This window comes from Doryrhamphus excisus, chromosome 5, assembly GCF_030265055.1.
Source record: "Doryrhamphus excisus isolate RoL2022-K1 chromosome 5, RoL_Dexc_1.0, whole genome shotgun sequence".
Classification (NCBI taxonomy): Eukaryota; Metazoa; Chordata; class Actinopteri; order Syngnathiformes; family Syngnathidae; genus Doryrhamphus; species Doryrhamphus excisus.
In genome coordinates, this window is record NC_080470.1 from 22,518,698 (window position 1) to 22,531,109 (window position 12,412).

At 40.6% G+C, this 12,412-nt stretch overlaps 2 protein-coding genes across 5 annotated transcripts in view; both read right to left on the minus strand.

Annotated features, from left to right (window-relative positions):
- tp63 (tumor protein p63) overlaps window positions 1–9,463 on the minus strand; it is a 63,036-nt gene extending 53,573 nt beyond the window's left edge. For all 4 annotated transcript variants that reach the window (XM_058072875.1, XM_058072874.1, XM_058072872.1 and 1 more), the window contains exon 1: window positions 9,311–9,463. In XM_058072875.1, the coding sequence (XP_057928858.1) occupies window positions 9,311–9,318 (8 nt within the window). In that variant the 5' untranslated portion in view covers window positions 9,319–9,463. The remainder of the gene's footprint in view (window positions 1–9,310) is intronic.
- The window catches only part of tprg1 (tumor protein p63 regulated 1), a 33,949-nt gene continuing 29,862 nt past the window's right edge, over window positions 8,326–12,412 (minus strand). The window contains exon 5 of the mRNA XM_058072884.1: window positions 8,326–9,503. Coding sequence (XP_057928867.1) covers window positions 9,369–9,503 — 135 coding nt within the window. The 3' untranslated portion in view covers window positions 8,326–9,368. The remainder of the gene's footprint in view (window positions 9,504–12,412) is intronic.

Sequence of the window (12,412 nt, forward strand, 5' to 3'; positions counted from 1 at the left end):
AAATAACAAATAACTTATGTTCCTCCCCCAGGTTGCATCGCAGCAGTAAAAGGCGAGGAGTCACGTGTGATTTCATGTTTGGAAGGTTAAGGAAGCCCTCAGGTACAACATGCTTTGTTACGCCTGCATGAATTACACCTTCAGAGTTTGTTTTTGCTTTGTCAAACAAGAAGTTTTAAACAAGAGGGAAATAACCAGTCTGGAAAAACAAATGTGTTCTTAGGGTAGCACCAGGCTGACGAAGAAGCTTGCAGAACTGGTTTGGAGAGCCTCAGGGGTCCTGTGCGTCCCATTTGGTTCTAGCATGATGCTTCCAGAGCACGGTGTCCCGCTTTGACGGCTCAGCTAGCATCTGAAAACATGCGTCTTCCTGACAGGCGCTCACATACGACATCCCAAAAGCAACACCATGACGAATCTGTGAACTTTAATTCGGACATCAAACAGCGATCTCGGGAGGACATCGTTTAAAAGGATCATTAATGCGCACCGCTGGCTTTTTAACGCTCGTTATTCCCACCTGGCTGTGTTTGCAGACAAAAGTGAAGGGCGGAAAATGTGATGAATGTGTCATCAGTCAGTTTTTCCATCTAATCTGCAGACACGCAAAATTACTCCTCTTCCAGCCCCACCCTGTCCCGATCCTTCCCGGTGACTGCTCGATGTTGCAACATACACCCGGCTAAAAGTCTCAAAGTAGCATTACCAACCTTTTTAGTGTCTTCATGTCCGGACCGTCATTAAATGTCTATGAAGCAACGTCAACGTTGGATATATTATGATATTTTGTAAAGCAACACCTCTAGATATGCTGAGAAGTTACAGTATATATATTTCAAGAAAAAAATGCATCTCAGCTATTGTAACATTTTGCAATTTTTTTTTATTTGATTCATATTTTGTTTATAGGGCGGCACGGTGTTCGAGTGGTTAGCGTGCAGACCTCACAGCTAGGAGACTAGGGTTCGATTCCACCCTCGGCCATCTCTGTGTGGAGTTTGCATGTTCTCCCCGTGCATGCGTGGGTTTTCTCCGGGTACTCCGGTTTCCTCCCACATTCCAAAAACATGCTAGGTTAATTGGCCACTCCAAATTGTCCATAGGTATGAATGTGAGTGTGAATGGTTGTTTGTCTATATGTGCCCTGTGTACCAAGGTGTACCCCGCCTCTCGCCCGACGATAGGCTCCAGCACCCCCGCGACCCTCGTGAGGAAAAGCGGTAGAAAATGAATGAATGATTTTTGTTTATACTTTTATTGATATATTTCATTAATGCAATATATTTTATTATTATTATTATTTTCCCTCCATAATATTAAAATGTTATTCTTGTAAAATCACATCTTTTTGACTTCATTCTTGGAAAATTGCTATTCAATATTTTTGGTTTCTTTCTTTCTGCTTTTAATCAGATTAATCACAATTTTTTAATTCACTTATCATGATTAATCGAGTGGTTAGCACGCAGACCTCATTCCAAAAACATGCTAGGTTAATTGGCGACTCCAAATTGTCCATAGGTATGAATGTGAGTGTGAATGGTTGTTTGTCTATATGTGCCCTGTGATTGGCTGGCCACCAGTCCAGGGTGTACCCCGCCTCTCGCCCGAAGACAGCTGGGATAGGCTCCAGCACCCCCGCGACCCTCGTGAGGAAAAGCGGAAGAAAATGAATGAATGAATGAATGAATTTTGTTTATAATTTTATTGATATATTTCATTAATGCAATATATTTTAATGTATATTGTTATTGTTATTATTATTGTTATTTTCCCTCCATAATATTAAAATGTTATTCTTGTAAAATCACATCTTTTTGACTTCATTCTTGGAAAATTGCTATTCAATATTTTTGGTTTCTTTCTTTCTGTTTTTAATCAGATTAATCACAATTTTTTAATTCACTAATCATGATTAATCACGGCTGCACGGCGGTCGAGTGGTTAGCACGCAGACCTCATTCCAAAAACATGCTAGGTTAATTGGCGACTCCAAATTGTCCATAGGTATGAATGTGAGTGTGAATGGTTGTTTGTCTATATGTGCCCTGTGATTGGCTGGCCACCAGTCCAGGGTGTACACTGCCTCTCGCCCGAAGACAGCTGGGATAGGCTCCAGCACAGAAAATAATTGAGAACCACTGAATTAGTGAGTGATAACTTCTTGTTTTTCTATGTCTTTCTATTTATTTTGACCATACATGAATGCATAACTGTGACTAACGGAGTGTTTGTGAATGCATCTAGCGGTCATCTACTGAAATGAGGACGTGTCGTTCAGAGGCGGACTAGAGATACGTTTATGCTGTTGGAATTGCTGTTGATGGGTCCAGGTCAGAATAAAGTTATAAAAGAGGTTCAGACTGTGTGTGACTGGGTGGGGACATTCCACTTTGCTTCCGTCTGCCATCATAACAGCGAGGTATGGTTCCAATAAATTAGTCACCACCGTTAACAAGCTAATATCGACAACCCTAAAGATCACTGCAAATTTTTGTTGTTGTTATTTTTGGTTGTATTTTTAGAATGTGTTCCACTGGCCAATAAAGAATAACAGCAGCGGGGTGCAAATGGCCCCTGGGCTGCAGTTTGGACACCCCTGACTTATACCTTTCCCTTCATTAACTCCTACTAGTAACCCTTACCCGTAACCCCTTCAACCTACCTCTTAACCCCTAACCCCACCCTGAAGCCTAAATCCCTAAACCAGTGATGTCCAAAGTGCAGCCCGGGGGCCATTAGCGGGCTGCTGTTCATTTTTATTGATTAGGGGCACATTCTAAGAATACAAGAAAACTTGAAAGGAGCACAAAGGCATAATGTGATGCAGAGCCTAAAAATGTTTTACTTGGACTCTTAGTACTGTTCGAACTGTTCAAGTCACCCGTTATGTTTCTGTTTCATGGCCAGAACGAGTGGTGTGGAATTGGATTGTAAATATGCTATTTGCAAATGAAAGCACTGGTTATACTGGTCTAATCTAATGTGTTTCTTTCCTACGAGACACGCTGTTTATAATTTCACTGGATGTTTGTGCCACATATAAATGTGCAGCTTTCCAAATTGGATCATTTCAGCATTATTTAGTTGGATTCTTATTGGTGAATATATTAACTATTCTGTCTAAGTAGTGGATAGTACAATATGTTATTTGTCTGACTATTGCTCATGATCTTTCTGAATGACTATTTTTTTTTTAGACAAAATCTTTAAAATACATATGGCACTTTTTCATCTAACTTATATTGCATATTGCAGGATTTATGTCATTTTGCACAGTGTTTATTTGTGAAATGCATTGATTGGTATCACAGTAAAGAAACATCATGTTTTCAGTATGGTTGATGGGAATGCGAGAGTATTGATTGATATCAGTAATAGAATGCTGAACGGATATTAATATGAAAGTCAATATGTGAATCCCTCAGCACTTCGCACTTTGAATGATCTCACAACAGGCACAGTAATCCCAACCAATGCGGCCGTAATCTACGCCAAGATAAAACTCAACTTCGACATTACACATTTACAACAATGCACACACATTTATGTCCATTTTCTCTTATTAAGTATACTATATTGGGTAACATTAGTGTAACTGGGACTATAGGGGTGTTATCTCATATCTAGAGGGCTCTACTAATGTTAAAAATGTATTTGGAAGGCGAGTTCAATTCCACCCTCGGGCATCTCTGTGTGGAGTTTGCATGTTCTCCCTGTGAATGTGTGGGTTTACTCCGGGTACTCCGGTTTCCTCCCACATTCCAAAAACATGCTAGGTTAATTGGTGACTCCAAATTGTCCATAGGTATGAATGTGAGTGTGAATGGTTGTTTGTCTATATGTGCCCTGTGATTGGCTGGCCACCAGTCCAGGTTGTACACCACCTCTCGCCCGAAAACAGCTGGGATAGGCTCCAGCACCCCCGCGAACCTTGTGAGTATAAGCGGTAGAAAATGAATGAATGTATTTAGAAGGTTTTCTATGCTCTAAATATGAAAGTATTCCACTTCTAAAAATTAAATCACAGTCAGGTCTGGAACCAATTTATCGCTGTAAATGACGGATTACAGTATTGAGTATCTCTACATAGCATATTGGATTAAAAAAAACCAAAAACAATAGAGGATTACATTGGCCGGCATCTAAAATCTTCGATATCAGCACTCTGATACAAGCATTCCATTCCATACTCCTCTCCAACACTTCTATTCAGCGTGATCACAACAAGAGCATGTGCTAACATGCTAGCATGAGTGACGTCGAAGTCCGAATGCAAAACCCGTTGCGCACAAGTCCCTCTCGGCAGCACAGAACCGGGAATTTGATTAATCCCATCGTGCATTCGAACCAAAAAAATAGGACTTCCTAGCAAAACAAACCCAAACAACCAACACCCTCCAAATGTTGTTTCTCATACCTACTGTTGCTGATTATTGTTCTCTGTTCGAGTGATATCACTTGATCAAGCTTTTTTCCAATAAGTCATAAAAGTAAGTATGATACCTGCTGATATCGGATCAGATTGATAACAGTATTAGCCGATACTCTGCAACATCGGTATCATGTGGGCGAGTGAAAAGGGTGTTTAACACGAGCCTGGATAAAGTGCATTATTTTGGTGTGGTGCTGTATACATTCAGTCGTATGCGCTGCAAGGCGCCAACGTGCCAACACAACCATAAACACATTCATACACTGCATGACGGAGTCGGCTTCAGTGTCTTTTTCCGCTCAAGGACACGCTGGCAAGGCAGATCAGGAATGAAACAACAAAAGCCAAGAGAGCATGGGCATTTCCTTTTGTTTTGTTCATCTTTATATCCTCAATTTTAGCTTTTTGTCCTCACTATGGGAAGAATACCTTCTGCGTACACACACACACACACACACATGCATACACCTAAGCCTGTGTCTGCAACAGTCAAAGAGTCACCAGGCAAAGAAAAGAAGCCCATCTTTCAACGAGTGAGGCCTTTCAAAACAACACACTATCCCAGGTATCAAAACAATGTTAAAAGAAGGTCTTGAATAGATTTCAGTGATGCCAGGAAGCATTCAAATGTAACCCAAGTCAAGCCGGGCCTGGCTTACATCAAGCTGCAGACGGAGAGCGGCACGGCAGAGAAAAGCTGCTCTCTCTCTTACGCTGACGGAATGTAAACTCTGTCGGAATGCCACTCGCCATTCTTTGGCAGAAAAGTACCAGCGACAGGTTTGATGCAGTGAAAAAGTCCTAACTAATTAGTCATTTTGAGAAAAAACTGCACTTCAGCTTTGTCATATTGGTGGAAATGCATAATAATAATAATAATAATAATAATGGATTAGATTTAATATAGCACTTGTCAGCGCACCGAAAGCTCTTCACACTGGTAGAAGACTTCATCCAACAACTATAACATTAAAACCAACCAAAAATTACAACATTATTTGTTGGTGTGTTCATTTCTCATGATTTGTTTTATTTTTTCGTTTTTCATTTATACTTTAACTTTATCCTACTAAAATGTCAATATTTATTCTTGAAAAATCAACCCTTTTTCTGGTAAAAATGACCTATTGTTCTCATTTTTTGGCCATTTGTATTGAGTTGTGGACTCCTATAGAGCAGCGACACACGATAACCAGCATAGAAAGCGTTCAGGTTCTTCCAGTATCTGCACCTATTCAGCTGTATTTCTTTTGATTTTGGGGTCCCGCGAAAATGGTCTGTTTTAATGTATTCCACCCACAGACCACCTCCAGGCATGCCCACTCTGCTGTGGTTGGTCACACTCCTGAGTGCATAGAAAGAGTTCCGGTTTGTGCTGCCAACTTTATAGGAGTTGATAATAAACAGCGATTTATCTTTTTAAAATATCGTCTTTTAACATATAGCCATGTGTGTTGGATGCCAAATCCGATTCTTTTTTAACTTGTATAATTTCTAATTTTTCCAATGTTTATGTATTTTAATTTTCCATAATTTCCTTCATACATTTTCTTTTCATAATATTTTAATTGTATTTGCATGTTTTGTTTTTATTCCCATATCATAACTTTTTTTCCAAAAATGACAACTTTATTTTGTTTAAATTGACATTTTCCTTTACTATTAAAACTCTATGCTACTCAAATGACTATTTTTTGTATATAGTTTATTCTCATAAAACGGTTACTTTTTCTCATTGCAATACTTTTTTCTCTTCATATTTTGACTTAATTCTTGTACAATTACGGCAGGTTTTTCCATTTTAATTTTACTACGTCAACTTTTTTCCTGTAAATTTTATTCTCGTAATAATGATTTTATTTGAATTTTTTTCAACTTTGTTTTCTTAGCCTTATAACTTTCTACACAACCAGATTTTATTTGTTGTTTGTCATATTTTAATAAAACTTATTTTTTCTACAATATTTCAAATTTAGAGAACTGAAATGATGTTTTTCTCATAATATTCTTGTAAAATCTGAACTTCTTCTTGTTAGATTCCAACTTTTTTCCAACTGTGATATTTTGACTTTATTCTTGTAAAATTCTTGCTGATTTTCCCATTTTTGTTTGTGTTACATTTTTTGTTGAATTATATTTTTAGAATGTTCCATGAGCAATAAAAACTAACAGCCACAGGCCGCACTTTGGTCACCCCTGGTTTAGTCGGAAGTCTAGCATCACTTCCTGGAAGCCCTGCCACAAACACACCGTGCTCCAGGCTCACACCGTGCATGCACACTACGCGTAGGGGATGTCCGGCTTACGTCGGCTAGCAACCGTGGACATCTGGTGAAATGGGAGCCCACAGCTGTCACCCGTCTGACATCCCCACGCTCTCAAATTTACCTCCTGCCAACGGGACATCTGCGTACAACATGCCAGCCATGTCCCAGGCATATTTGTCAAGTATGAGGGGAGGTTGCTGGGAGAGCGAGAGAGCGATATCCCACTCTCACCCTCAGTCCACCACGCCCCGTACCAAAGGTCAGGAGGCTGGGGGGACAGTTCGAGGAGAGCTGGTTAAACTGAGGCTCAGAGTGACATCTTAACCTCGCTCGTAAAACGTTACACTTTCTGAGCAAACTGGCCCCCCAGGCATAAAAGCCCACAGTGATTAACATTACTGAAGGGTAATAAATGAACCCCAGGCCACAATAGAGCTTGAATACTGGAATTAAAAGAATTGTTTTTTTATATTACTTGGACTGTCAAAAGATTATCAGATTAATCACAGTTGTCAAATTGATTAATTATAACTAATCACCATGTGTAATTATGGATTATGGGATTATAAATTTGTTATTACGAACCACTCCTAAAGTCACAGCCAATTTTTAAAGCTACTAAAATTGTACATCATACTGTTTGGACAAAGTGGAAATTTTCATTTTTGTGTTCAAACCCAATGTCTTATATTTGGTTGTCTTTATATATATTTTCTTGAAGTGTGTAATATGTATGATTATATGCCTCTTATCAAAAATGCTTAAGCAGATTGTGGTAGTGAGTTCACACTTGCTGCATTAGCGTTTTTTTCCGTCAGATATTACTGTGTTACTTAAATGGGGACATATTATGCTAATTTTTTGGCTCTTTGTATTGAGTTGTGGACTCCTATAGAGAAGTTACACACAATATTCTGCACATTACACGTTTTTATATCTTCCAGAATCTGCACCTTTCCCAGCTGTATTTTCTTGGATTTCCAAAACGGTCTGTTTTAACTTATTCCACCCGTGGCCCGCTTCCGGGCACTCCCACTCTGATGTGATAGGTCACACTCCCAAGCGCTGCGAACAACTGCTGAATGCCACTTTCTAATTTTGTTGGTATAGGAGTTGATAATAAATCAATGAAACCTTTGGAGAGCTACTTGAAAAGAGTAGTGGGCAGCGCTGTTGCGGTGCAGCTCTGGAGAACCAGGAAGTGAGGATGCTCCGTCCACCTCGCCTGCCCCTGGAGGAGTACTCATTGTCAGACACACTTTGTCAGAAGCACTCGGGAGCACTCGCAAGCACTTCCAATGTGCAAACCTCATTATCTGAAACTTTGGAACCATTTTACACGAGAATACAACATTCTAACCACATTTATAGGTCAGAAAAGTGGAAAAAAGCATAATAGGTCCCCTTTAAGCTTTCACTTTTGACTTTGGTATTGTTCGTCACTAAGCTATTCTTGGATGGTTGGGAGAAATTGCTTTTGGAGGTTGTTTTGGTACCATTCTTTATCCATGGCTGTGTTCGTAGGCAAAACTTTGAGTGTGGACCCACTCCCTTGGCTAAAAAGCAACCCCCACACATGAATGATTTCAGGATGCTTTACTTTTTGCATATCATAGTCGCTGGACCAGCTTTTATTCTGGGTGCCTCAAACAAGAAAATGGTTTTATGCCAGTCTTCAGTACCTGTATCTTTATATCATTCTGTCCCTGGTGAGGCTGAGTGGCATAGAAAATGGATGGATGGATGGATGGAAGTGGCTTGTTGGCCTTGACACCATGCCTTTTTCCAAAAGTCTTCACCTCAGTGTGCATATACAGTAGATGCACTCAAATCTGCCTGCTGCCATTCCTGAGCAAGAGCTGCACTGGTGGTACCCCAATCCTGCAGTTAAATCACCCTTCAAGGACAATCCAGACGCTGGCTGGACTTTCCTGTGTGCCCTGACGACTTCTTCACAACAACCCAAATCCTTCTTGAAGTTCTTAATGATCTGATGAATAGTTAGTTTAGGTGCAATCTTACAAGCAGCAATATTTTGTGAAGCCCTTTTTGTGCAATGATGATTGCATACATATGTTTCCTTGCAGGAAACCATGGTTGACAGTGGAAAAACAAAAAGCACCACCCACATTTTTAAAGCATCCACTCCATCATTTTTAATCAATCATCTCCAGCTTCTGTCCTTGTCAACACTCTCACCTATCTTAACCATCTTAACCAGCTGCTCATTTTGTGGCAGGGCTGAAATGCAGTGGAAATGCTTTTTGGGGATTTAGTTCCTTTCATGACGAAGAGGGACTTTGCAATTAATTGCCATTTCTCTCACCACTCTTCATAACATTCTGGAGTATAAGCTGATCACCAAGGAAATTGGAAATTGATATTTTTGTCATTCTCCAAACATTTGGCCATGACTGTACAAAATACGTGTTGAGTCCCCCTGCTGGCCTGAAGTTGAACATCAAATGCAATAGGACAGAAATGTGAGGTTCAACATAATAAACTGGTACAAATTTGGACTTGGACCATCATCACATAGAAGACAGCTGTGCAGTGTGGTATAAATAATAAAGAGTGTGTGTAATGTGTGTGTGTGAGATCAGCTTGCCTGCCCATGCCAACAGACTCTGCTCATTCTTCTTCAGTGAAGCCTTTCCAGCAAGTTGTCATCGCCGCTCACCCTCACTGCCGCTGACCGTCTGCCCGCCTTCGAATGGAGGGGCGTCCAAAATGACCCGGGAAGATGACTGACACGGCAGCGCAGATTCACTCTCGGATGCCATCTGACATGCAAAATATGTCTGAGAGTGCAATCATCATTATCGTCCACATGCCAGCCCAAAAGTTGCACATGCAGCCATTTTACAACATTTACTTCAAGTAAATACTTTGCATCGATGTGCAAAAGTATTGGGACACACCTCTTAATCAGTTAATCATCTTCATCTGTGAAGACATTTTGGAAAAACGTATGCTTCCAAAAAAAATAAAATAAAAAAAAATTCCCACAGACCCACTCCAACAGATCGAAAACGACACGTTTTCCTCACTTTAAACTGGAGGCGCCCCTATATTTTCATGCACACCTTGCACCTGCAGCACGTGATCAGCATTACTGATGCTTTTCCATACGCTTGTCAAACCTGGACGATGTTTACCCCAAGCTTTACTATTTTAAAACTATCATACCGGCATTATCTTTAGCTATGAACATATTTTTAAATGTCTGTGCATGGTATTTTTAGAACTTGTTTTATTTCAGACACACTTAAGAAGATGCACACTCACTGCTGCTTCACTACATGCTGGAAAGGTAAGCTTTTCATTTTTGTGCACTTTTTCAGCAAATGGTTAAATGTCACATATGAAGTCAGAAAATCATAACATGAAACAGATGCAGTATGTTAAATTCTGGTAAAATATTCAAAGATCCTCTACATGACAGGAGCACACTGCTGTTTGTGGGGACCTACTTCCAAAAATATGTGACTAAATATTGTTTTAATATGTTTTTTAACCCCCCATCCACACTCATCAAAGATCCTCAATATAACAGGAACACACCGTTTTTGAGGACATATTGAAAAACACTAGTCAAAGATGCTCTATAGAACAAAAGTGATGTTTTTGAGGATTATGCTTGTCATGGATTCTCTGACAAGAACACACTGCTGTTTTTAAGCATCAACTGGGCTCATTAAAGATCCACTATATGACAGGAATTATCTACTGTTCTTCAAGACACTGCAAGAACTCTAGCCAAAGATCCTATGTACGTATAACAGGAGTGCTTGGTTTAAGACTCTACTTCAAAAAAAAAAAAAGATTGTCAAAGATCATCTACATAACAGGAGCACTCTGCCGTTTTTAAAGGAAAACTGCACTTTGAGTGGAATTTTGCCTTCATCCACAATCCTTATGTGAGACATTAAACATATATTTCATTTCTGCGAGTTCTTTAGTAATCAGCAGTAGAACATTGATAGCTCTCAGGTAAATAGCTAAAAAAAAACTGAGAAAACCAGCTTTCTTTAAAAGATACAGTTCAATCATACTGTAACTTTCATACTGACACATTTTGTTTGCTTTTTTGACAGCTCAAATATCTAAACAACTATACCACAATATGAACAACAAAAGATCTAAGATCTACTGCAAAAATGCTCTTCGAAGATCCTCAAAGTGACAGAAACGTGCTGTTGTTTTTTTTAAAGATATAATGCAAAAACCATGGTCAAAGATCCTTGATATGCCAAGAATGAACTGCTGTTTTAGGAATCTTATACATATATATTCATCTCTGCATCATCTCTGTTTTGAACTGAGGCTGTGGGTGGGGTCGGATGTCATTCGCGGGAACACATTCAAAAGGACAAAGAACATTCTAAAAAGCTCATGGCGATACAAGCTAAAAAGTATTGATGACTTAAAGCCGGCATCAAACTTCAAGGCGGGAATACAAACCGCAAACAGAGCGCTAAAATCAGATAGTCATAATAAACGCACTTCAAAACAGCAATATATTTTTATTAGCGTATGTGTCCATCACTCAAACGCTGTTAGTTCTAAATGCGGACAAAAAGAGTGAAATATTTTCATTGCTTGAGAAAAGTTGTGATTATTGTACCGTCTTTTCATCACAGGGTTGTGAGATGTTCCGAAAGAGTTGCTGACTCAGTAGAAAGGTAGAGCCGCGTGTTTATTGGACGTCCCATTTCAGCTTTTGTTTTCCCCTGCAGGAATCCAGGGTGTGTTCTCGGCTGTAACATTCTACATAGTTGGGAGGGTTAATGGATTTGACACTTCTCCAAGGGTCCCATCGGCCGGCGAGTTCAGCAAAAGAGCTCCAGACACAACAGTGACAGCTGGGGGGAGGATAAATAAAAACAGTGTCTCCATGTCCGCGACAAGAGCAGGACAACAAGCCGGTAGCCTGCGTACACATACAGTACATACGTACGTGCACACCTCCCCTCACACGTTCGCTCCTTCACACTTACTGCATCCGCTGATGCCAGGGCAACAGATGGGGAGGCTGTGGCGCCGCAAAATAGCATAAAAAGCCGATGGACTTGGCCCGTTAGCAACCAGCGCTCCCCTGACAGGTGGAACGTGTTTACCAAACAAACCGGGAAAATGCCGACCAGCGAAAATGAGGCCGGGTTACTCGGGCTGCGGATTTGCAGGTATTTCCGAGAGCCGACAAGACGGCGTGCCGCACCGGGATGGCGAGAGCGTCTCGTAGAATTTGTCTTATGTTACGCGCCTCAAGCATCCCGAGCAGCTCTGGTCGTTAGCCGGGGCCGTTTGGGGTCGTAGGAATTGAGGGGTACTTTTTTAAGCCTCTCACTTTCCCGATCGCATTCCTCTTCAGGGCAGAGGGGAAATCACCTCGCCTCACATTCCCGAAAGATAACTTCCAGCAGACCTTGACCTCCAGTTAAACCCCAGCGACCAAATCCCTTCCCTGTGGCCTATAAGAGCCCCAATGTCCGGACCTCTGTCATTTTCCCCTCTATTCTGGCAGCTGCATAAGTGTGAATGAACAGACAGTTGCGTGATGCGACAAACATATGTTACGTGGTTACACCAGGCCATAAATTAAGTACAATAGCAACCTATACCAGGTCCCCTAATTCTAAACCTTCGTCATTTGCAGCGCAATGGAAAACAATTGCACCCGAGAAGTCTTTGATACGAAACCCGTTCT